The sequence below is a fragment of the Brachypodium distachyon genome, chromosome 4 (assembly GCF_000005505.3).
Source record: "Brachypodium distachyon strain Bd21 chromosome 4, Brachypodium_distachyon_v3.0, whole genome shotgun sequence".
Taxonomy (NCBI): domain Eukaryota; kingdom Viridiplantae; phylum Streptophyta; class Magnoliopsida; order Poales; family Poaceae; genus Brachypodium; species Brachypodium distachyon.
The window spans coordinates 10,091,258-10,117,035 of record NC_016134.3 but is presented as its reverse complement, the minus strand read 5'-3'; the positions used below and the strand labels follow the sequence as shown (position 1 = coordinate 10,117,035).

The following is a 25,778-nucleotide window of genomic DNA, read 5'->3' as shown; positions in this document are numbered from 1 at the left end:
CCGGCGTGACCTAGGTTTACCGTTGGCCTTTTGCTGCGATCATGGCATTGCAAGCACCGCTTACTGTGGGCAGTGATCCGGCGGAGGCTTCCTCGGGCCAAATCCGAGGCAGGCGAGCGCCTGGAAGGCGCTCGGAGAAACGAGGCCTGATCACCCCCTGCCCAAATGCAGGTCGCGGGCAAGCGGAGGGGCCACTGCCTCCAATGCTTCCGGACCAACGAGGCCTTTCCAAGTCAAATGTCGTTGCTCCACGCCACCCTCGCATAGTCGCATGTGCCGGCCCGATATCGTCCTTTTCTCTCCGGTCCGCGGTAGACCCACGTGGCCGCATCAACGTTGAACTAGTAGCATTTTAGGATCTGTTTGATTAGGCTTACCTTATATGTTGAATATATTTTTTGTTTATAAATAATAATACACTTATTTGATTGTTTTATTTTTGGCTTTTGTCATATACCATCATATAACAACATCTAGTCAAAAGCCAAACCCCAAGCCAAAACCAAATAACTGGGTGTCTTTTGCTTTCTTTAAAGAACAATAGGTGCTTTTTGCTTATACGAACCGTAAGTCAAAATCACAACTTTTTTTTTTTGAGAAACGTCAAAATCAAAATCATAAATTCAATCTAACGAAAAAACAGAACAGGCCTTAATTTTTTTTGAGGGAAACGATCAGGCCTTTTTTGTTTTTTTGACAGCAACAATCAGGCGTTAATAACAACGAGCCACAAGTTGGTTCACATAGCCCTATTGTTTGTTTTAGGGGAATGGGCCGTATTTTAAGATTGGCCGTAGTTGCCAGGCCGATTTAAGCCCAGCAACGCTTGGGTAGATATAGGTCTCAGTCTTTCCAGGGAGAACTGCCGTCAAATAGTCTCATATCTGAAGGGAAAAAAGAAAGCTGAACGTAAATCTCAGTCTAGCTGCGGGGGAGCAGGCAGAAGCCAGGGTGCTCGTCCTCTTCGGCGGTAAGTCTGCGCGCGAGCACCCGCGCGATTCCATGGCTCGAGCCTTCGAGGAGCCAGGCCGGGAAGACGGGAAAGCCCCTGCCTCGGTGGCATTTGTTTGGAAGGTACGCTTCTGTCTCGATGAACACAAGGTGTTTGTTGGAATGCTCAGGAGCATAATTTCGGTTTCTTTTCCTCTCCTTGTCCGCCACCGCGACGCGTTAACGTTGGCATCATATGATGTGAGGGGTCGTGCAGCATAATTGACCTTTTTCTATTGCAAGATGCTGTTGCGCAGTCTGTCCTTCCCATTTCCTTGTAGCTTCGGGAGAAGACTTTGCGCTGGTCCTTACTCTCTCTCTTACAAATTGCGCCCTGCTTGACGTTAAGTGTTTTTTTTTTTGCGAGAACGTTAAGTTATTTCATTGCTTATGCGGGCGGATAAGCGTGTCATTTGTCTCTACATTAGATTAGCTCATTCATGGGGCGAGCAGGCTTGCTGCTGAGCCAATAGAGACTAACAACTGAGGCACTTGGAGGAAGAGATTGGGAGGAAAGAAAAGGAGAGGAACCAAGAAGCTAGGTTGCTAATGCTTTAACGTTTTGAGGAAGAGATTCGGAAATTTTTTCCCCTTCTCTTCAGCAGCTTATCCGTTTGGTTGCACTCCAAGATCAGGATGATCGATGCAGTGGGCGGCGTAGCGAAGGTTGTTGGAGTTGCCCTCAAGATCAAGGAGGCGGCCGATACAGTTCGTCAGAATAAGAAGGATTGCCATCACATTAAGAGCCGCATTGAGATACTCAATAAAACACTCTCGCAGCATGGGAATAACATGGAGTTGATGGAGGATTCAGCGGTGATGGCTGCGCTTGAGGCACTCGACAAGATACTTGGTGAGGCGCTTGAGGTCATCATCGAGTGCCAGGAGGAGAGGAATATCATTTGTGTTTACTACACCTCTGGGAAGCTGTCCCGGCAGTTAAGCAAGGTGGAGCAGCGTATATCGCATCTAAACTCGGACGTAATGTTGACCATCATGAGCTACCAACTGCCGAGGAAATATCAAGACGGTGTTCCACCTCTGCATTCACAGGTCTGCCTATTAATTACTCACCTTCCAGGTTTTTAGTAACTGTGGATATAAGTAAAGTCAAACTAATTTGGAAACTCTCATCTGTTACTTTTAGATGATTGAGCAAATGTGGTTTCGCAGGGTTCGCTCTCCCGAGTTACATGCTCCTTTTTCCCTCCAGCTGTAGTTGCTCCCCACCTTCCTCTCATCTGTTGTTCCATGTTTGTAATTAAATCTCTAACTCCCCCTTAAGTAATGAAAGGCAGCGCTGCTGCATTTTCGTCAAAAAAAAAAACTCTGACAGCCAATGTATTTTAAAAAGTATTTTTTATATGGCATATGTGTAAAAATTGTCAATAAGTACTTTCCACCTGCCACCACCACCATGCATGACATGTGCATTTAAAATTTTCAGGTTCACTCTAGTATACGCACACCTTTCCATTCCCAAGCAATGCAACCACCAAGTCTGCCACAAAAGGTACCCTTCTAGCAATAATTATTTGTAATTTGTATGGATGCGTTGTGAATTTGATGTATAGGTGATTTAAAATAAGATGTGCTGAATCATATCTACAAGATCCATTACGGTGATCTAGCTTTGCTGCATATACTATATACACATAATAGCAGTGTTTAGAGAAAATTTCATACATACCATTGATAATTTGGTCACTTCCAAATACGTGACTCAAATAATCCTGGTTCCAAATGTACCACACAAACTTTGTGGCGCTTCCAAATGTGGCACTACCTTTAGTGAACTGTCAGAGTGATAGTTGACCTTCTAGGAGCCTATTGACCAAAATACCCTTAATCATGATGGTGATACTATATTGAAGTGAGAGGATGTGTTTCTGAATTTTTCTTCTGATAATTGTGATGCTATGCTGAATTTGAAGGGATATGCTGTGGAATATTTTTCCTATTATGCTGCTAAAATGTGCTCCAATTTTGTGGGTCAAACTATGCAAGAATCTATAAACCTTTTCTCTAAAATATGCAAAAACATGTCAACAGACACACCTACTACAGAGTGTCATATATCAAAACCAGCATAAAGGGAAAAATCATCTTTCCAGCAACCAATTGACGGTCAACTAGCAGTAGTAGGATATTTGTAACTAGTACAAAGTTTGAGTGGCTATATTTTGAACAAGAATTTTGAGTGGCATATTTGAAAGTGACCAAAGTCTAGATGGCATATATGGAATTTTTTTAGGGTATCATTTTAGAGCATCGACAATGTGTGTGTGAAAAAAGAGGTTTCCACTAAAAACATATAACCTGTGTAATGTGTATTTAAGACCCGCTTCATAGAAAGAGAGGACGGATAAAGAGGGAGGGAGAGAGGTCACATGTCAGTAAGATAAGGAGAGATATAGAGTGAGGTGCCAAGAGGTGATTTTCTATTTAGATGTTGGTCCCAACAAACTGATTCTGCATGCTAGACTACATTTGGTCATTTGGAAGCTTAGACCCCTTCCCAGTGTCAAAGCTTAGACCCCTTCCCATTGCCTAAACATTATGGATGCTGCTATGGTATATGTATATGATAGTATGTCTGAATACTTGACTACCAGATGACGAAACAATATCAAGACGAAGCTGACAAGCAAGTTCGGATCCAGACATCACAAAGGGTATGACCACTTCCCTACATATGCCACCAATATGTGTTGAGTTGCGACGGTGATCGTCCTGTTAGATAATTGTGCACTTTGTTAACAAATTTAATTTCAAAACTAGTGACGCACATATGACAGTGGCATGATTATTGTGGTAACTTGGGGAAATTTCTGGATTCATCTCTATTCCATCCCATACTAAGGGTACTAATACATATACAGGAGTGGGCCATTGGGCCACACCAAACACACACACAAGCTCAGCCCAACACTCCCCCTCAAGATGGATGATAGATATCTATCATTCCCATCTTGTTACAAGCTATATTGCATTCTTTGACTCCTAAACCCTTGGTTAATCTGCTAGTTGGTTCCCTGAATTTACATGATTTAACTCTATTATACCCTCATCTAGCTTCTCCTTAATAAAGAAACGATCTATCTCCACATGCTTTGTTCTATCATGCTGGACTGGGTTGTTGGCAATGCTGATAGCTGATTTATTATCACACCAAACCTTCAAAGGACCCCTTCTCAGCACTTTCAGTTATGACAAGAGATTTCTTACCCACAACATCTCACTAAGGCCTAGTGACATAGCCCTGTACTCTGCTTCAGCAGTTGATCGAGACAACTGATTGCTTCTTGCTTCTCCACGACACTAGGTTTCCTCCAACAAAAACACAATATCCCGAAGTTGATCTCCTATCATCAAGACAACTCACCCAGTCGGCATCACTATAACCATCTGCATTCAAATGACCATTCTTCTTAGACCATATCCCCTTACCGGGGCTGCCTTTTAGATATCGCAAGATATGGTATACTGCATCTAGATGTCCACTCCTAGGATCATGCATGTATCTGCTCACCACACTCACAGCGTAGACAATGTCAGGCCTTGTATGGCATAAATATAGGAGTCTCCCTACAAGTCTCAGATAGTTTTCTTTATCCACCGGTTCTCCTGACTGGGCACAAAGCTTATGGTTTTGGTCAATGGGGTTTGATGCAGCTCGACACCCAAGCATGCCCGTGTCACTAAGCAAGTCCAAGGCGTACTTCCCTTGTGAGAGAACTATCCCTTTGGGTGACCTTGCTATTTCGATGCCAAGGAAATATTTAAGTTGGCCAAGGTCTTTGACCTCAAACTCCTTGCTTAGATTCTTCTTTAGTTGTGATATCTACTCATCATCATCTCCTGTGATGATAATATCATCAACATATACCGCAAGGATCATAATTTGACGTCCTGAGTGTCGGTAAAATACAGTGTGATCCCCATTGCATTGTTTATACCCCATATCACATACAGCATGTCGGAACCTATCGAACCACGCTCGTGGAGATTGCTTGAGCCCATACAAGGACTTTCTCAATCTGCACACCTTTCGTTCTGTTTTAGGAGTTGAGAAACCGGGCGGAATCTCCATGTAAACTTCTTGTAGATCACCATGCAAGAAAGCATTTTTTACGTCTAGTTGATGAAGAGGCCACCCAAAGTTAGTTGCACAGGAGATTAAGATCCTCACCGTGTTCATATTCGCCACTGGTGCAAAGGTCTCATCGTAGTCAATCCCATATGTTTGACTATATCCTCTGGCAACTAATCTTGCCTTGTACCTTTCAACCATTCCTTTCGGATTTTGCTTCACAGTGTAGATCTACTTGCAACTAACAACTTTCTTTCCTTCTGGAAGATGTACGAGCTCCCAAGTTCTATTCTTTTCAAGAGCATTCAACTCTATCATGGCCTCGTGCCACTTCAGGTCTTGCTTTGCTGCTTCCCAATATCTCGGGATGACCACAGATTGCAATGATGCAGTGAAGGCCCTGTATCTCGGAGACAAAGATGTGTAAGATACATAATTAGCTATGTCATGCTCAAAACCATACCTATCCGGAGGTTTTCCAGCTCCAACCCGGGTTCGTTTCCTCAATGCAATAGGCAAATCCAGTGGGTCGTTTGCATTAGATGGAGTTGGTGTGACACATCTCTCGGCATCAGACAAGTCAACAATTTCAACTGTTGTTGGAACCTGTTGCTCCCCCTGCACCCGTGTGTCACTTGTGTTATAAAATGTTGGACCCGGTTGCTGCTCACTAGTTGTCGGAGCCTGCTGTTGCAATTGTCTCCTGTGTACACCCTTAAATTTTCTTCCTCATTCTGCTTCCGTCATATCTCTTCCTCCATAGCTTGCCTCCTCGTATACACCTTCAAATTTTCCTCCTCATTCGGCTTCCTCCAACTCACAGTACATGGAATTGAACCAACCACAACCCTCGATGGTTCATCTTCCTTTGTCCTCAATGCTTCACTCTCCCCCTCTCAACTAGCATCACTCATGCTAGGTGAGTCAAAGTCAAATAATGAGCTGAGATCAGTCTTCTCTCCATAGAACGGCTCAAACTCCCTAAATGTCACATCCATGCTCACAAATGTTCGTCACTCACTAGGACTCCGACACTTGTAGCCCTTTTGTTCGGATGAGTAACCTATGAAGATGCATTTCACAGCACGTGGATCTAACTTTCCCACCAAGGGCCTGTGGTCTCTAACAAAGCAGGTGCATCCAAACACCTTTGGCAGAACAATGAACTCATTTCTCCCAAAGATCATCTCATAAGGAGTCTTCATCCCAAGCACTCTTGATGGCATACGGTTAATGAGGTAGGTAGCCGTCATAACTGCTTCACTCCATAGAAACTTAGGTACATTCATAGTGAACATCATTGATCTAGCTACCTCTAGAAGATGTCGATTCTTCCTTTCAGCCACTTCATTTTGTGGGGATGTGTCGGGGCAAGAAGTTTGATGTAATATTCCTTCAGCTGAAAGAAAATCGTTGAATTCCTTATTCACATACTCTGTCCCGTTATCTATTCTTATAAACTGAACACAAGTATTGAATTGATTTCTAACGTAGGCATAGAAGTCTTGGAAGCAACGGAGTACCTCAGATTTGTGCTTCATCGGATATATCCAAGTCATACGGGAATAGCAGTCAATAAAAGTGACAAAATATTTCATTCCACTCACAGAGACCACGGGAGAAGTCCAAACATCAGAATGAATCAACACAAATGGCGAAGTACTACGGAGTCCACGACTCACATACGACGTCCTTGTGTGCTTTCCATACTCACAAGCATCACAGACTAGCTTGTTTTTCTCCACCTTACTCAACTCATGAGGAAGACCTTACTCATGGTATCGAATGACAGATGGCCCAACCGACAATGAAGGAGAATCACCTTAGCCTCTGTTTCACTTGTAGCAACTGCCAAAGCACTGCATATGACTCTGTCGGTTCTTCTTCTATCCAAGTACCATAGACCATTGTACCTAGTACCAGTTCCAAGTTTCTTTCTAGTCTTCCTTTCTTCGATTAAACAGTTGTGCAGATCAACTGTAATTCGACAATCCATATGATCAACCAAGGAATTCATTGATATCAAATTAACTGGAAAAGAGGGAGCATATAAAACTGATGACAACATAATAGATGGAGTGCATTGAACGTCACCAACACCCCTAACAGGTTGTGAAGTCCCATCAGCAATCTGGATAGTTTCCTTGCATGTTGAGGAGTATGGAGTAAATGTTGTGAACTCGCTCGATGTGCCCGTAACATGTGGAGATGCCCCTGAATCCAGTATCCACTTTGATTTTGAGACATGTGGAAATGTAGAAGCTTGACATGCAGTACCAAGTACAGTTGTCATTCCTGTGTTCTCTATATCTCTCTCAACCCTTCTTAAGTTTTTCAGTTTCTCTAACTCCTCCACTGAGATTTCAAGCATCCCATCTGAACCTTTTCCCATCAAAATTAGATTGTCCTTGTTATTCGCCTTGAACAACTGAGACAATTTCTCAAGCACCTTGTCGATTCCCTGATTTTCCCCCATTCTTGCAAGAATTTTCCCTTCTCAGCCTCAACAGAAGAAGCAGCCCAACAAATTTCCCTCTACTTCTTCACTTCTTGCAGCTTCTTCTTTTCTCTTCTTCTCAGACCACAACAGCAGCAAGCACACACAACCTCTTTGCCTCCAGAAATCACTAACCTCCTGCACCCAGCCGCTGCTGCCTTCAACCTGCTGCAGAACCTCTGTTTCCACTTCCCCCTCCTGGAGCTCCACCACCACCGGCGATTCACCGCCAGCCAAGACCGAGCGCATCCATCCTAAGCTCTGATACCATATGGTAACTTGGGGAAATTTCTGGATTCATCTCTATTCCATCCCATACTAAGGGTACTAATACATATACAGGAGTGGGCCATTGGGCCACACCAAACACACACACAAGCTCAGCCCAACAATTATCGATGAATTTAAAATATGTGTATCTTGTATATATGCGCTGACATGGTAATGTCTAAACAATGCATATTTCTAAAGGAAGATCAATATAAACAATGCATATTTCTAAAGGAAGATCAATATAAATTATTAAAGATCACTCTGACAAGAATGTCGCTGTGGAGTTAAGCAACGGTAAGGAATATGAGAGATATTGTGTCACAACACATGACATGGAACTTTGGTATTCATAGGATGGTTTGCTTCCCAGATTCATAGAATGGAAGGGAGCTGGTGACTTATCTTTTAAGGTATGACCTAGTTTATGTGTCATTTTCTCCATTGTGTACATGCAACTTTGTGAATGTGGGGCTTTCATGCCGATTTCTTGTGAAATTTTCTTCTTTATTGTAATCAATTAGCATATGCTGCAAAGCGCACAAGCGTATGAAGTCGCCCCTCCAGTAACAATAGACAGCGAGTGGGATGACCCTCCAGTAAGAGTCGACAGCGCGTGGGATAGCTCAATTGTATGATTCTTTCATTCTCTTCCTGCTGTGTGAGAGATACTCCTAATTTTGGATGGTATCATATTTTCTCCATTGTGTACATGCAACTTTGTGAATGTTGGGCTTTCATGCTGATTGCTTGTGAAATTTTCTTCTCTGTTGTAATCAATTAGAATTTCTTCCCACGCGCACGCGCGTATGAAGCCGCCCGTCCAGTAACAATAGACAGCGAGTTGGATGCCTCTCCAGCAAGAGTCGACAGCCAGTGGGATAGCTCAATCGTATGATTCTTTCATTCTCTTCCTGCTGTGTGAGAGATACTCCTAATTTTGGATGGTATCATATTTTCTCCATTGTGTACATGCAACTTTGTGAATGTTGGGCTTTCATGCTGATTGCTTGTGAAATTTTCTTCTCTGTTGTAATCAATTAGAATTTCTTCCCACGTGCACACGCGTATGAAGCCGCCCGTCCAGTAACAATAGACAGCGAGTTGGATGCCTCTCCAGCAAGAGTCGACAGCCAGTGGGATAGCTCAATCGTATGATTCTTTCATTCTCTTCCTGTTGTGTGACAGATACTCCTAATTTGGGATGGTATCATTCACATGGTCCAGATGAATTAATGCTTCTGTGTGTGAATCATTGTCTACCAGGTTGCTCTAGGTTGCTGCTGCAATATGGCAAGAAAGCGTACTCCCCAAAAGGTGCGATACTTTGGTTACTACCGTACATAGCATGTATTTGGTAATACTGTTTTATGGCATGGATTAGACAAATAGAAGAAGTGAACCATTGTCTGCATGTTTGTTAGTTGGTTCTGCGCGACTATATACTGTGGATATCCTGGTGCATCACGACGTGCAAGAGTGAATACCATATTTGTCAGTTCACTTTTTGCCTCTAGTCCTTTTAAAAAAATGTATATTATGTCCCCATTACTATAAATAAATCCATAAACCTTCAATTAAGGTACACAATAACTGTTTGAAAACTTCAGATTTGACTCATCAACTTAAGAGAAGAATTTAGGGACCAACTTTGTCATGGAATTACAAGCTTGAGAGTGGACCTGATTTCTCACCTCTCTGACAACTCAGTCTTATAAGACAGCTTCTCAAAATTGTACACCCGATCCACCAACCGTGGTTGAATGTATCTTGTTCGGTGGATTTCGTCAGCAATTTTGAGAGTCTGCCTTGGTGGTACTGGATGGAAAATTATGTCCACCATAAAACATGTACCCTCATGATAAAATTGGCACTGAATCTAAATCCATTGAAAGTTATCCTAAAGTCCTTAGTACGTTAAATCCTATAATTTTTTTTTATGATTTTCATGCTATAATGATAAAATAACCACATTATATTAGCTCGTTCCCCAACCATCGTCTGCCCCTGGTCTTGATGGTGGGAGGACCGGTCAACCACGCAGCCTGCTTCAACAAATTGCTGAAGTTGCACGCAACATCAAAGAGGTGGTGGAGACGGTTATTCAGAATGAGGAAGACTGCATTGAGATTGATAAGCGTGTGACCAAAGTCAGTACCCTCCTGTCGCAGCTCGAGAACACGGCAATGGCGGAAGAACCAGCGATGCGCGACGCACTAAAGAAGCTCCTTGTGACCTTCTGTGAAGCCCACAAACTCGTCACTGCCTGTCAAAGAAGGGGCCTCATCATCATGTGTGCTTCCAGCTCGCCTGGTAAACTGTCTAAACAACTACATGAGGTACTGGATCAGATGGTATCTAACATCAATCAAATGATTGCCGTCGTTGTTAACTCCACCCTCCACCCGCAAAGGTACTACCATTGCTTACCTTTGTTCAGATGCTGACGACATTAAAATTTATGAACAGTAAAAGTTTTGGATAATACTTGTCAGATGTGTAAGTTAATATGTGGAAATTACTAGAGATCTTTATTAGATTTTGACTTTTGTTTGTTTTTATCTACACGTATACAAGAAAAGACTTACTTTTGATTCCAACACATTGTTCTACACTTCTACCATGTAATGTAAGACATAATCTGGATGTATGTTTAGACAACTATGTTCTTTCGATTAATGTGTGAATTTCTAGATATTTAATTTTTATACAAACACGCAAATTCATAACTTTCTGTCCGATGGATAAGGCTGGAGCTTTATGTGAGTCTCCAGTTAGGCAACACACAAATTTTTAATCATTTTTTTCACTTTGGTTTCACCTTTCAAGTACCTCTTTCGTAAGATTCATTGTGGAATTGAGTATTGATTGTTTTAATTGTTGTGGTCCAAACTGCACAGAACTAAAACTGTAACGTTTTTGACAAATTGGATCTTGGATCACTATTGGGATTCGGGTCCCATGAAGGCAGTAACCTGAGCATAATAACGAACTTTGATTAATGTGATTCTTGTTTCTTATTTTTTTTCTAAAATCACGGACTTCAGACTCTGCAAAAGTAAGTTTGATTTAGTCTCTGTCGAAGTTTATTTGGTGACTATTTTCATTACTTGGCTTTCTTCATATAGACATCGACGTGCTACAGAAGTGCGAGGTCAATCCCAAGCCACTACAAGTTCTCAACAAGGAAGGCAAGCATTCAACCTTGACCATGTTGATCCCATTATTATGTTCAAATTATGTAGGATTTTGTTCAAACTGTTACTCATATATGCTTAATTTTGATAAATTGGATGTTTGTGGGTACAAAAGTAGTCATTGCCAATTGATGCATCGAAACTCCCATAATAGTTGATGTCACTTAGTATTGTCACCTCAGTAACATTATCCACTGTTAACTGTTATTGATAATATGCATGGAAATAGGATGGTACATGTGTAAAATTCTTAGCCATGTGGATATTACTCTGATGACAGTAATGGTGGAATCCGTTGCGAATTAAGTTTCGGGAATTTGGGCTAGTATTTTATCGCTAATGGCACATCTGGTATTTTTAGGACACAATCAAGCTTGATTTAGGCTTGGGCAAGTGCCTAGTTATGATATGTTCAGTGTCCACAAGAACCAGCTGTATATGTGGTAGTCTTCCCCTGGTCACTAAAGGCTGAGCCAGTGTTGTTGTAATTTGAACACATGTATTCGCTGTAGAACCACATGATGCACCAGGGGATGGGCTTGGTTATTTGTGAGATTGTGCCATTGTAGCATTCAAACTGTTTGCCTTTGGTACATCATCGGCTTTGCGGTGTTTACCGACAGAAAGTACGGGCTCTCTTTGTGGATAATGGACCTTCGATCGTGTCAAGAGGGCATAGCTCATAAGGTGGTTTGGTGTTAAGCAAATAAAATATAAAAGGCATTACTATAGTTGCTCAGACACACTCCATCACGTTGAGCGTAATTGAGCTGAGACTTGGTTGGGCTATATATATACGGTTGGTAAAATATCAAATTTATATGTCTCATTTGGTAAAACTTAAGTACAATTAGTTTCTTTACTTTCAAAGGAAGCTTTTCTAGAAAATGGGACCACTGGGAGTCCATGCCTAGTGAATTTGGTTTTGGAATTGATATGTATCGAGGGAGTCCATGCTAGCTCGCTAGTCGCTTGAAGAGAAGTGGATGAAGTGCAGCCACTTGTTGGGGTATCTGTATAATTACTTGTTACTTGCTTACAAATTAAATATCTTCCAACTTAATCATTGGAATTATTCTCTTTGCAAATGAAAAAGTACTTCATGCTCATTAAACGTTAGATATGCATCCATCCTTGGAACCGACTTGTATTTATAGTATATGTTGCTACAAAGTTCTTGTTGATTGCGAATTTGTACTGACAATTGCTTGTTGAACACTTGCCAGTTGAACCAAGATGCACCGTCGATTGGATACCATTGCGTCCCAGGTTTTGGCGACGACGCTGCTCTAGTAAAGGAGAATCTTGCATATTACTCCAAGTGAAAGACGTTCCCTTAATTGGAATTTCTACAAGCTCTAAAACTCGAATGACATCATTAAACAGCAACATGTCATCTGTATTCTCACCGGGTCTATTCCTATTTTCCATCGATCTGATAAAATTGAAATCTCCCATTAAAACCCAATTATCATTGGGATCAATTTGCAGCTCATAAAGCCAGTCAGTGAATTCCACACGTCTGTCACCAGAACAAGGTCCATATATGTTGCAGAGGGTCCAAGAGGAGGAGGTGTGGTTTGAAGTGAAACGAATTATAATGGCCCAATGGTTACTATAAAAATCACATTACCAGTGAAACAAGCACTGTTCCAGATCGTAATTAGGCCCCCAGAATATAGGAATGATCAAAATGTTCCCTTTTAGTTGCTTGTAGACAGACTACAGAGGCTGCATTGTCATTAATATGAAGCCTGAGAGGAGCATGTTTTTCTTCTGAGTTTATGCCACGCACATTCCAACATAACACATTCCAGTTGCGAATTAAGTTTGACATTAAACAAAACAATAACCACAGCAAGGTTCAAAACAATTGAGATAGATGTAGTTTCAAAAGTTAAAAATGTCTGGAATTGATTTCCCAACTGAGCACACGATCTATTTAGAAGGAGAAAAAAAGGTCAAAACACTTGAAATTTTTAAGAAATTCAGGAAAAAGTTCACATATGTATACAACTATATCTGCAGGGGGGATTAGAATACTCTGTACCACTTGCAATATTTTGTAGATTCATATGACCATTTGTTGTGTACCAAAAAAATTTAGAAGCGGATCAGTGATAACCAGTTAATCAGTTAATCCCTCATGAACTTATGGTCCATTCGTTAGTAGCATATAGATCTCATGTAGAACTAACCTAGTTCAGCATGTGTACCAAATGCAAACTATGTGAGCCCGATCGACAAGATTTCACTCTTTGTTTCTTTGGTTCGATTGTGCGCCTCGATTGTGCGCCTATAAAAGTGCAAGTCCTGCACCTTTCCCATCTTACAACACATACCTAATAAATTGTATTATTGCTTTGTCCACGGTTTGAAATTTGGTGTAACTTGGTGGATTTTGGAGATGACCAAACAACAATGACAGCACACACCATGCGATCGAGTGGACTGCCGGAGTTGGCGGAGAACTCGACTGTTCCAACATCTCTACTAGCTTGATCAAACAACATATTTTTGGAACCTGAATATATGTGCTCAGTTTGGACGTGGTTAACTCCTCTAGCGCATCGATCGTGATTGATTCATTCGAGTAATTAATTGTGTTTCTCTCCCTTTCTGCTCTGATTTAACATGTGTATTCTGTCTTCGATCTGGAATTATAAATCCAATAATGCATGGTTAACAATGGTAGTACTACAAAAGTACTTTGTGAAATCATATATACGCTCAGCTTAATCCAAATAATTTCGAAGTGATGAGGTAAATTGTAGTTTGAAAAGGAAAAAAAAAATGTCCGGCACGTTTGTTCACTCAGCTCACCTACCCTCTTTAGAAGAAGAAAATCAAAAGATTTGAAAATTTCAAGAAACTCTGGAAAAACTTCGGAGATCCTTTGTGACACCATATGCTCATTTGTTGTATATACACAACAAAAAATTAACAATCAATGAGGGGCTAATATTGCAACTATATTACTCGTAAAAAAGGCATTTATATGTGTAGCAAATTTTTAATTTTTGCACAATACAGAATAAGTACATTTCTTTCAAGGGAACATGGAAATTTCTGTTACTTTCTATTGTTAAAGATAAGTACATATCTTTAATGACAGAAAGGTTTACTAATGCACGGTCTAAACCAAAACCTGTCAGCTTTTTTTTTTTTTTTGCGAGACTATCAGCTCAGTCAAGAGACTGTACAAATGGGCAACCGGCCTTTAGTAGAAACAGCAGGTCAGTTCTTTCTGGTGAACCCTGCAAAATCATCCCAACATCGTGAACCTTGCCTGTAAGTTAAGTTCACACAGTCTTTACTTTACTGCCAGAGCTTAAATACTAGTATGTGATCTACCTTCCACCTTTCTTCCACGAACAGAAAGTAAAATTGCTCGCTGCTCGAGCCCTGTAGAATCGAGTTCTTAGTAAGGTATTGGAGAGAAACAAATCATGTCGATAGGAACTTTGGGCACCTTTTGCAATATTTTCCCTCGCTCTAATCGATATATTTATAGTGCAAGTATATCTCTCTGACCGATCAGTATAGAATCGTTATAGCTGAGACCAAATCAAGCCTTCTAGAAAAAGGAAACACACGCTGTATGAGACAAGCGATAATCCGTGGTGTGTTGTTGGCATGCATGTTGCCCAGAGTATGTTGTCGTGTATGTGTGGAAGACAATGAACTGAATGATGCATGATGTGCGCCCTAAAATCATACAGAGGAGGCGGAATACGAATCGGTTCGTCTCAGCACCATCTGTGTGACTTCGTCATGATCGCCTGCCATCACTACCACAAACCGATATATCCTTGTCGGAAGGCTTCTATTCCTGTCGGGCCCGCAGCCGGCCGACAGGAATATAAGTATTCCCTGTCAGGAATTACATGGCACACAGGAGAACAAAACATTTTCCTGTCGGTCGGCTAGAAACACACGGAAAGTTTCTACTATGATGCTCATGCCTTATTTCTCTTACGTGCTGGCTGAAGTAAGCACCCAACACTATCATCCCTTGATCAAATTCCACTGTTATGACTTGCCTCTAATTTTGCGTTCTTTCCAGGCACTCACTGACCGTGAAGTTTCTACTATGATGCTCCTGGCTTATCTCTCTTACATGCTGGCTGAAGTAAGCACCCAACACTCATATCTGTTTAATATCTGAACTCGTATATTGCGTGCTACATTTGTTTTGCATTTGTATGACTTTCGTGTCCAAGTTTGAGAGACAAAGAGCCACTAGTTTATGTAACTCTGGCCTGTGCAATTTGAATTCTTTATTGCAGCAGGTTGTTCTGATTAATTACTATATTTTCTTATTTAGTAAGATCTTATTATCTGTTATATATTATTTGCTATTGGTAAGCCCCTTTTTTCTTTTTCAGATGCGGTGTTCTTGCCAATTAGATGTTGATTTGTACTCATATTACTTATTGTATGATGTATCACAATGTGGCAGTAGTGCTTTATACTTATTTGCTATTGGTAAGCCTCTATTTTCCTTTTTCAGGTTGTACCCATCTGGTCAATTTAAATCGAGGCTTTGTTAAGAAGTTCATTAGCAAGCTAAGCCATCATTTAACAGATTGGGCCGCTGCTAGCTGGATTCGTCACTGCCAGCCACCTCCCGCCGATTTGTAGCCTCCTAGCGGCAGTCGACGGCTTGGTCGGTTCCCTCTTTCTTCTTCAACCCTTTATTTTCCCCTCTTTCAAGTTTCAATTATGGCTATGATTTTTACTTATTGTTTTGTCTTTGAACAAGAACTTGATCTGAAATTAATGTTAACAAATCCTCTGCTGCTGTTGATGGTAATGTCAACCTTTGTATTTTTGTTAGAAATGGCCCAGGAGTAGCTAGAGATTGATCCTTGCCTATGTTGTACTTAATTGTCTATGTTCATTCACGAAGTCCGATGTTTGTAATTGATTTTTGCCGTCTTTATAGCCTCTCAATGTAGTCATACTATTGTTCCTGTCAGTCCATTGCTCCTTACTTTACAGCTGCACTAATAATACTACATGAATGTCCCTTCTTTGTATACAGGAAAAACAGGAAATATCGAGAAGGTTTCCATATATTTTATTCGAGAGCCAACAAGAGTTTTGCTCATCTAAACATCATCAATGTTAATATGGGTCCTTAGGTATCTTATATTCTGTCAACTTCAGCTTGGATGGAGATGTATTCTGTATATAATATTGTGTAATGTTTATGCTTGGATTGAATTGCGTTGTAACCTTCTTGATGATGATATCAGGCACTGCTTATGACTGCCTGAATGAATTGCATTGTAATTATGTCGTTGCATACGACCAGTACATTGGATGAATTGAATTGCATTGAAATATTGCAATTTTTTAAACCCAAAAAGAAGGCCATTTTACTGTCAGCCTGTCCATTTTCATGTCAGTTAGGCCTGACGAGTATTTCTGTTGTATAAATTGTATTGAATTGGCTATTAAGCAGAAATACACTATTTTCATTAAATTATTAAAAAAAATCAAAAACACATATCCCTGTGTGTGACTTCGACAGGAAAATTTCTCAACCTGACAAGAGATCTGACGACGGATTCTATCCCTGTCGGTGACTGACGGGAATACCCGACAGGAAAATCCCTTGAGCTGACAAGCCTGGACCTGGCGACGGATTATATTCCTGTCGGTGGCTGACGGGAGTAGCGGACAGGAAATTATCTCCTGTCGGCCAATACACAGACATTTTCGACTATCCCTTTTTCCTGTCGGGCGACCCACAGGAGTTCTATTCCTGTCGGGAAATCATATTTTTCCTGTCGGTTCTTGGCCGACAGGGATATTCCTGTCTGTGGTAGTGAATTACTCCTGATCCATGCATGCATACCCGATCAGTCCGCTACCAAAGCCGTGGAAGGATTGTGCTGTTGACAGCCTAGTACCAAGATCAGCTACAGAAATTCAGACTTGTCATCTACTGTATATGTAAGCATACAACATCCAAGTAATCCATCTCACGCTTAACATAAAGGCTCACGCTTTTCTCCTGATAAGTACTAGTAAACACATTAACCTACTACAATTAATTATAGTTTTACTGATATCATACGACTGGAAACAAGAGTGCAACAATAGTTGGACTGATAAAATAAGACTGGAAAAAAGACTGCAGCCAAAAAGGACAACCATAGCATCCATCTCATCAACAGCCACAAAGGCAGAGCCTCAAATGGATGGTCGCCGCCTCCTTAATGTTATAGTATGCCAGGGTGTGCTGGACTTCAAGCCCTGCCAGCAAAGACGAGGCGCTGCTGTGCCAGTGGAATACCATCATTCACATAGATCAACGGTATCCGAGTCCTCAACGTCAAGAGGGATGACTTTTCCCGTTAACGGCTTCACATAGATGCGCATTGTCGAACCTCTCGGCCGAGACTGCTGGAGGACAAGGAGAAGGGTGGACCCCTTCCAAATGTTATGGTCAGCCAAGGTAAGCTCATCGTTGTCCAGCTGCTTGTTGCCAAAGATGAGGCACTGCTTACCCTTGGGAAACCCTTCCCAATCCTGAATTCTGGACTTAACCTTGTCAATGGTTCCAAGCTATCAACCTCGAGAGCTATTTTCCTGCCAACTAGCGTCTCCATCACGTAGATCTGCATCTTTTCTTGGAGGTCAAGCATGGATCCGTGCTCGATATCATAAAATCAGCCAGCATAAGGTTGTCCTGATCTAGCTGCACTCCATTAAAGACAAGGCAGTGTTGTTCCTGGATCTTTGCCTTGATGCTGTACAATGTGTCTGATCTGTGGACCTTGAGGCAGATTGTCCTGCCAGTCGGGGTTTTCACATTGATATGCATTCTGAACAAACATCAACAATTTCAAAATTTAGACAAAAATTTACTGCCAGCTTTTATTTAGGCTATAGAACAAATCAACAGTTCCAACTGGTAGTAGAAGCTAGAAAGAGCCCATGCATTATCTGAAAAACAGTAGAAGCAAGAACATAATCTACTCCTTGTATGTACAGAACAAGCTATTCGATTTTATACTCCCTTTGTTTGCAAAGGCCTCTTTTTGAGGAGGTAAGGCATAGTTATATAGTGATTTATTTTATCATTTTATACTCGTATTACATAATTAATACTCATTCTGTTCGGATATATAAGACGGTTTGATTTGTTAGTACAGTATTTTGACTAAAAAATACTCTACACATTATTAATATATACCATGGTTTTGACCAACATTTACATCATTAATCAATGTAGAGTTTATGTGACCATATTAGGATCCTAAGTAAATACAGTACTACTCCTACCTTTTTTTTTGAGCGGGCAGTACTACTCCTACTCTGATATCGATTTTTGTTTAACGGGCTGATAATTTCATTCGGGCCTACCCGGTGATTCGTCTCCCACTGTTGGGCTGGGCCACAGTTTGGGTTATTCCATCTCTAGCTGCGAACTCGCCCACCACCATTGCCAAAAAAACAAAAAACTCGCCGGCGGCGCTCGCCGTCTGACATATGAGGATGCTTCAACACCGGCTGTCGTCTGTGTGTTCTCCTCCTGTGCATCACGCTGTGCGCGCACAGGCGAGCAGAAGGTGCCCGTGGGGATGCTGCGTCGCCGGTGGCTGAAAGGGTCCCCAATTCCCCGCGCAGAACCGTCAGGTGAACTCGGCCCCTACCCTGTCACACAATTCAGAGCAAAAGGTGCCCGTGATGAGAAGCTTCGATCGCTGCTTCTTAGCTACTGTATCTGCAAGTGCATAGCTTTGTGCCGTTCCTTACCGTGTTGAAATGGCATCGTCCTGGTGAAAATGACATCCGCGATGGCAACTCTATGCGGTCTCTGCCCTGGTCTCAGAAGTGACACCATCATAGCTTTGGAATTTCTAAGGTCATGGGACCCTCTTGTGGAGGATAGGTTCGAGCTTATGGTCATTGTTTTCCTTTGTTTTCTAGACACTCACAAGTCTTCCACTGGCTGATGAGCGTTACCATCTACTACACAGTTGTTGGGGTCTCTTTTCTTTTTCAGAGCAGCTAATTGGGGTCTGTTGACTTTGTTCCCAAAGTCCAAAGATCGATCTTGTTCTCGCAGGAGAATGAATCCTTAGAAATCTGATTGCTGGCCCGTCCAGGAAGCAAGCAGAGAGAACATGGATGTCGTGCAGCCTGCAGGAGTGGACGCGGTGAAGCTCGTTCTGATGATTGTGCAAGCAGCTCAGACGGTCCGCCACAACAAGAAGACCTGCCAGCAGCTCGCTCACCGCACACAGATGATCGGCGACCTGCTGAAGAGGCTGCAAAGTTCAGGAAAGATGCGTCAGCCAGAGGCCAGGAGCCTGCTGGAGGTTCTTGAGGACATCCTATGTGAAGCCTACATGCTCATCAAATCCTGCCAGAACAGCAACTATATGTACCAGATCTTGATGGGTCGGAAGCAGGCCGATCAGCTTCGTGTTGTTCAGAATAGGATAGACTCCTATCTCCTGCTCTTTCCTCTCATCAGCCACATCGACACCGCGGATCAAACGGACCAAATTCTGAATGCCATACGGCCTTTTCAATCCCAGGTATGAATGTATGATAGCATAATTGGTTTATTACTTTCCATAATTGGGGCATCATAATTACTATTAATGATGTACAAGCAATTGTAAACATGGTTTATTTTTCACAAAGTGCATGTGAGGAACTCAGGGGAAAGAAATTGGGCGTAAGTTTGACATGCTCACATAAGTCTCAGGGGAATACTTACCCACAGTTATAAACTTGCAGAAACGGTTCAAGCTAACTAGTAGTCTAGTACACACATTCACCATGCATTTCTTGGAACTTGAACTTATCAGTTACACTAATGATATTTCCCTCAACTACTTATAATCTTTCGTGATCCTTAGAAATGATACTTTAGCAATTACCTATTATGTTGCTATTGCAGACCGCAGAAGAGGTGCCAAGGTTGCTTTCAGGTTGTTCAAGCCACCATGCTACTAGTTGCTCATCTGGTGATGCAAGGTTATACATATTTATCTCTTCAGTATAACATATATCCAATCTGAATAACGTTCCTATGAATTTGATTAAGGAGCCAACAAGATCTCTGAAAATAATATCAGACATTCAGTTCAGTTGGCAACTCATGGGTGACTTTTGTAATGCTTACTTATGGAGTTAATACCAGGGAATAATATCCATTTGGTGATTTGTATTCCTTTAAAAAAATTTCAGTATGCATGCGTGTCTCGTTGCAATCCATTCTTCTGTACTACAAATCTCAATGCAGCGGGCGAGTTCTAAATTTTTAGCACTCATGTTTTCCCTATCTGAGACTTGCAATGTAATTTTTGATAATTTGTACTCCCTCCGTCCTGTATTAAGTACCTTCTATTACATGTATCTAGACGCTTTTTACGCATAGATACATCTATATTTGGACAAATTTGAGTCACTTAATATGGGACGGAGGGAGTATTAAGGAAGCCCCCATCCAGTAAGTGTGGTCCCTTGTACCTTCAATCAAATCAATCATAGTTAAATGTCGAACCTTAATCATAGTGAATTCCATACAGTAAGTGTGGTCCTTCCACTTCCAGCAGTTGGCATCCAGAGTGATCTGGTTATATTCTTGCAATTGCAAAGTACATACAAATAAAGCTAGTCTGCCAAAACCATGTGGTTTGGAATATTTTGGGTCGGTTTTGTACGTGAGAGAGTTAGTTATGTGTAAAGTCCATGTAAAAAAGCACATGATTCAACCTCTTTACTAATCATGATCTGTATCTGTAGCATATAAAGATGACGTCTTTCTTCATTACATAGTCATAATATAATTCACTGGCCACATTATATTCTATAAAATAGTTCCTTACATATAAAAACATGGATTACTTTTACTGTTCTGTAACGGCAGGATTGAAGTTTGTGGCAAGTTTGAAAGAGTTCATGCAGTAAATGAGCAATTTACTGTAAATGAAAGCAAGCAAGCAGGTATTTTCAGAAGACTCATTTACTGCTTATAGAGGGACATCTTATCCTTAAAAGTTCATTTCTCAGCTATTTCTATCCGCGACACAGCAAATCTTAAATGAGGTTCTCTATAGGCTCTTCAAATGTTTTCGGAGCATTTTCAACCAAACAAAATAGAATGAGGCACCGTTGCTGTGGACATCTAAAGGAGTCACGTACAATTCATAGGGCCACTGGTCATAAAGGTACGGCTGAGCTACACACATAATTTGTCTCGACATTGAAACTAAAGTCCAGTTCATGTATCATAGTACAAATGAAATTAACTCGATATCATTGTTAAAGCTTACCCTCCATGAGAACCAAGCATAGCTTGGGTGGTCAGGCAGCCAGGTGTGCTGGCAGCCCACCAGAGTTCGATCCTCGAAGGTCGCACTTTGGTATCTCACTTCGTAAAAATTTTATATGTATATACTGCCAGACTGCAATCGCACAACTCTTACAGTTTAAAGTAAAAAAAAAAGTTTACCCTTCACTTAATGTTATTGTATTATGATATTTACTGGGATGATGCTCAATACTATTGTATTGTGCAATGCAGTAAAAAGGTTATCTGCAACTACATGAGTTTAGAATGCCATCTCGAGTCTCAAACTTTTCATTTCTTCACAGGGTCCGTCAAATTTAATTTCTCCCAGTTGTTGGATGCGACCAACAGTTTTTCTCATGCAAACCAGATTGGACAAGGTACCTTTGGCTGCATTTACAAGGTAATGAATATGCTTGCTTTACAGTGTTTGACATCCTAGACTTTGATACTGTACTTAAGTAACAATTCATGTTCCTTAGTTTTCTAATCCTCTGAACCCCACCTAGCTCTAGCGTCTTTTTTTCTTTGTGTTTCTTTTTATTGTTCTGGTATCGGCCTGGTTTTCCCTATTAACGAGGCCACTTCCTGCGGGCGGTATTTTCTTTTTTTTTACCGCTTTTCTCACAATAAATAACCCGTTGATGGTTGCTTCGTCAAAAGAAAAAAAAGTCTTTCCCGCCTCTATTCAGTGTCTTGTATTATTCGCTAAATTTGTAACTTATGGTACAGATATTGTAAATAAGATGGTCGGTCAAATCACGGGTGCCAGTATCATAATTGCCAGAAGAGAAGAAGTTTGTTCGTAAAGATTGATCATCTGGATTTATTGTTTGTGTTCAGGGTCGATTACATGATGGACTTGACGTTGCCGTGAAAAGACGTCTTGAAGTTCCTTTATCACCTAATCAGCTGGATTTCCGAAATTTGGAGTTTGAAAATGAGATTTCCTTTCTGACAAAGCTCCAGCACACAAATATTGTCAAACTTTTGGGATGCTGCATTCATGGGGCGGAGAGAATTTTGGTCTATGAATATATGGCCAATGGAAGCTTTGATACCTTCATCTCTGGTATGTGTTCACCTCTAGTTACTTTACGTTGATTTTTTCCCGAGATCTTCTGTGATTCATTAATAATCTCCTTGGGCATAAAATTTGTAGGTACAAGAACAACAAGGGCCAACCTTGACTGGCCCACACGCTCCCAAATAATGAAAGGGGTAGCTGAAGGACTTTGTGTATCTTCATAAACAGTGTGGGCTATACATTATACATGGAGATTTAAAACCAAGTAACATTCTCTTGGATTCTGATATGAACCCCAAGATATCTGATTTTGGCATAGCTAGGACGTATAATCCTGGTTTGGATAAAGAGTTTGCCGACCGCATAGTGGGCTCGACGTAAGATGTCTGAATCCTTCCTGGTATATCATATGTATGCATGTTGACATCACACGAAGCTCCCTTTAATCTCCCCCCTTTCTTTTCTGTACTGAAATATATACATCCATTTTTTTTCCATGTTTCAGTGGTTTTATTGCTCCGGAGTATCGGGAAAGAGTTCTTTTCTCTATTAAGTCAGACGTTTATGGATTTGGAGCATTACTTCTTGAGATCATCAGTGGCAAAAGGTGCTTCTCACTCTCAGGTGGAGGTGATTATGGATTTCTGAATAAGAGGGTAAGTAATACTTTTTTAATCATTCATGTAGTCTAAAGGCGGCTGTAAAAATGTGCATATGAGTTCCTCATCTTCTCTAAAACTAGCAGCAATAGTCTGAGGGTTGTGAAAAAGAAATGTTGCGGTCTAAAACCTCTTTTTCAACTTCTGCAAGATATTAATGACAATTGTTAGTCATGAAACGACATGTCACATTCATCTAATACTCCCTCCGTCCAACAAAGAATGTCTCAACTTTAACTTGAATGCATCGATACACTAAGTCACATCTAGATACATCCAAATTTTGACAAACTTGAGACATCTTTTGTTGGATGGAGAGAGTACCACAATTCTGCAATTGGTATTGAAGTCGCCATCTATAACCCTCAGGCCTGGGAGTTGTGGAGAGCAGGAAAATTGATGAAGCTCGTCGATTCGCACTTGCGCAACGTGCCAGTGCCTCATACCACGGAGATAACAACATGCATCCAGATTGCATTGTTGTGCGTGGAGGAGGATCCGGCGAACCGGCCCACCATGCAGGAGGTTTTTCTGATGCTAAGCCATCAGAATGCTGCTGCGTTGCCTATGCCTCAGCGGCCAGCTTACTTGAGTGCTGGAATGGTGCACACATAGCAATTGCCTGGCACCGGATCGAGGCCGCGGAAGAGAAACTATTTACCAGACCCGGCGCCAACCTGTAAACAGTGAGGAAGTGAGCCTATCTCACTTGTATGTGGTAAGTCGATGTACAAATAGGATCACTTTGGTTGATCAATCTTGGTGGACTCCAATTTTTTTTCGGGTTCAAGTTATATAATACTGTCGTGTCTTCTTTATATTTTTCTGCAAACAATGTGCTTTGTTGTCAATTTATTTTGGATATGTTATTACCATTAAGTGTTATGTTTACTGGAAGAGAAGTGTCTCCATCCGTGCCAAAACCTGTAAAATGCTGCAGAAACATGATACTCCCTCTGTCCAACAAAAGATGTCTTAAATTTGTTAAAATTTGAATGTATCTAGACATGACTTAGTGTATAGATGAATTGAAATTTAGTCAAAGTTGAGACATCATTCTTTGTTGGACGGAGGGATTCCTAATTTGGTGCCCTTGTCATTTCTTTTTTTTGTGAGGGAAATACGACACTTTATTGATTACGAAATATCATAATACAAAGTCTCCCGGATGCAATCCGGTGTACTAAACCTGAAAACACGAGATACAATATGCTCCGCAGAGCGAGCTAAAATATGTGCCGCAACATTACAAGTACGATTAACATGAATGAAGACAGCAGACGACAAGGTAGAAGCTTGAGACTTGATGTCTTGCACCACCACACCAATTGAACTACGATCCGGTGTCGAAGAATGAAGACGTTGCACCAGAGAAAGGCAATCAGATTGAATGCAAAGATTTGTGAAGCCCTCATTCATAGCCAACTTGACAGCACGACGCATGGCAAAAGCCTCCGCCAGCTCAGGGATAATCACATCATCCCGAAGCTCACTGCAAGCAAAAACACATGAGCCTCTGTGATCTCTGATGACAACTCCCACACCCATCTTCCTAGAAGAAATAAACAGTGCAGCATCGACATTCATCGCACGAGAACCTGTCGGCGGCGGAGTCCAGCGAAGAGCAGGAGGCATGGACTCACGCCTATTGGAGGATTTTACAAGATGGAGATCAATCATGTCGAGATATGCTGATGCTTGAAGGGCAACAGACCAAGGCGAGCGGAGTGCTTCACCATTCCGCGCAGCATTGCGGGCGTCCCAAATATGCCAAAAGACAACTGCAAGGACAGATTGTTGCCTTGGAGAAGACCTCGCCATGAAATTGAAGACCCATCTTTTGCAAGAGGAGAAATTCTTCCGGTCCAGATGCAGAACAACCTCAACTTTAATAGCCCGCCAAACTTCAGCTGCAAAAGGACATAATAGAAAAGCATGTTCAGCGCTCTCCACACAATTGCAATGAGCACATACATCAGATGCAGGAATGTGACGCCGATGCAGCTGTAGCCCACAAGGAAGACAGTCGTGGGCAAAACGCCATAGATTAATCTTCATCTTTCCCAGCGCATCAACATCCCACAGCATTTTCCAAAATTTTCCTTCCTCATGCGAAGTCGATGACAAACCATGTCCAGACCTGCTACGATCAGCTGAGAACTTAGTCACCCGAGCAATACGATAAGCTGATTGCACAGTATAAAAACCAAATTTCGAATGAGGCCAAGATATTAAATCTTCTTTGGACTGGCTGCTCAAAGGAATCTGAAAGATGGCATCCGCAACATTGGCACAAAAAATAGACTGGACCACATCAGTGTCCCAGGCGGACTGTTCTTGATTGAGAAGAGTTGAAACTCTAGCGTCGCCAGGTACAGGAAGCAGCGTCTGGATAGAGTGCGGTGCGAAACGGTATCCAAGAATCATTAGTCACACTGATAAGATTTCCATTCCCCACAGTCCATTTCACACCTTGCTTGACCAGTTTCATTCCAAATTGAATACTCCTCCAAGTATAGGAGGCAGATCTTGGTGTCGAAGCATCCCAGAATGTACACTCCCCTTGAAAACTCTAGCACATAGAGAATTAGGTTCGGTGAGAAGACACCAGCCTTGACGACCAAGCATAGCCTGATTGAACAGAACCAAATCGCGGAAGCCCATTCCACCTAAAAACTTTGGTGAAGAGAGCCATTCCCAACTTTTCCGGTGCATCTTCTT

The 25,778-nt window shown here is 41.5% G+C and overlaps 2 protein-coding genes, 1 long non-coding RNA gene and 1 pseudogene across 14 annotated transcripts; 3 read left to right on the top strand and 1 right to left on the bottom strand.

The window, feature by feature from the left end:
• Nucleotides 1–846: 846 nt before the first annotated feature.
• Nucleotides 847–12,827, top strand: LOC100829235. 11 transcript variants are annotated; one of them, XM_010239127.2, is made up of 13 exons: nucleotides 848–1,074; nucleotides 1,621–2,043; nucleotides 2,438–2,503; nucleotides 3,606–3,665; nucleotides 8,207–8,263; nucleotides 8,375–8,482; nucleotides 8,635–8,742; nucleotides 8,895–9,002; nucleotides 9,117–9,167; nucleotides 9,833–9,937; nucleotides 10,022–10,263; nucleotides 10,979–11,041; nucleotides 12,274–12,827. In XM_010239127.2, the coding sequence occupies exons 1-13, from the start codon at nucleotides 1,003–1,005 to the stop codon at nucleotides 12,275–12,277; spliced, it is 1,467 nt and encodes a 488-aa protein (XP_010237429.1). In that variant the 5' UTR covers nucleotides 848–1,002; the 3' UTR covers nucleotides 12,278–12,827. The 11 variants fall into 11 exon arrangements, 10 of the variants coding, with proteins under 10 accessions (XP_010237431.1, XP_024310651.1, XP_014758808.1 ...); XM_024454880.1 differs by adding an exon at nucleotides 1,419–1,532 and having other exon boundaries at nucleotides 860–1,074; nucleotides 1,626–2,043; nucleotides 9,833–10,263; XR_001408067.2 differs by lacking the exons at nucleotides 10,979–11,041; nucleotides 12,274–12,827 and adding an exon at nucleotides 9,275–9,344 and having other exon boundaries at nucleotides 847–1,074; nucleotides 10,022–10,162.
• A 2,276-nt stretch (nucleotides 12,828–15,103) lies between these two features.
• Nucleotides 15,104–16,409, top strand: LOC112268776. The gene is made up of 3 exons (XR_002960226.1): nucleotides 15,104–15,179; nucleotides 15,561–15,716; nucleotides 16,095–16,409. It is a non-coding gene; the product is annotated as an uncharacterized LOC112268776 (long non-coding RNA).
• Nucleotides 16,410–17,228: 819 nt separating this feature from the next.
• On the bottom strand, nucleotides 17,229–18,507 carry LOC100830044 (annotated as a pseudogene).
• A 489-nt stretch (nucleotides 18,508–18,996) lies between these two features.
• On the top strand, nucleotides 18,997–23,954 carry LOC100829732. 2 transcript variants are annotated; one of them, XM_024462763.1, is made up of 9 exons: nucleotides 18,997–19,608; nucleotides 19,977–20,053; nucleotides 20,949–21,025; nucleotides 21,139–21,249; nucleotides 21,677–21,774; nucleotides 22,215–22,443; nucleotides 22,534–22,775; nucleotides 22,904–23,054; nucleotides 23,427–23,954. In XM_024462763.1, the coding sequence occupies exons 1-7, from the start codon at nucleotides 19,192–19,194 to the stop codon at nucleotides 22,620–22,622; spliced, it is 1,098 nt and encodes a 365-aa protein (XP_024318531.1). In that variant the 5' UTR covers nucleotides 18,997–19,191; the 3' UTR covers nucleotides 22,623–22,775; nucleotides 22,904–23,054; nucleotides 23,427–23,954. The 2 variants fall into 2 exon arrangements, with proteins under 2 accessions (XP_024318531.1, XP_024318532.1); XM_024462764.1 differs by having other exon boundaries at nucleotides 22,534–22,809.
• Nucleotides 23,955–25,778: the final 1,824 nt, after the last annotated feature.

Coding starts and splice junctions, on each gene's coding strand:
- LOC100829235 (XM_010239124.2), top strand. CDS start 1,003: ATGGCTCGAGCCTTCGAGGAGCCAGGCCGGGAAGACGGGAAAGCCCCT. Junction 2,044..2,437: donor TTCCACCTCTGCATTCACAG/GTCTGCCTATTA, acceptor TAAAATTTTCAG/GTTCACTCTAGTATACGCAC. Junction 3,666..8,206: donor GGATCCAGACATCACAAAGG/GTATGACCACTT, acceptor TGGTATTCATAG/GATGGTTTGCTTCCCAGATT.
- LOC100829732 (XM_024462763.1), top strand. CDS start 19,192: ATGGATGTCGTGCAGCCTGCAGGAGTGGACGCGGTGAAGCTCGTTCTG. Junction 21,775..22,214: donor CCTTTGGCTGCATTTACAAG/GTAATGAATATG, acceptor GTTTGTGTTCAG/GGTCGATTACATGATGGACT. Junction 22,444..22,533: donor CTTTGATACCTTCATCTCTG/GTATGTGTTCAC, acceptor TAAAATTTGTAG/GTACAAGAACAACAAGGGCC.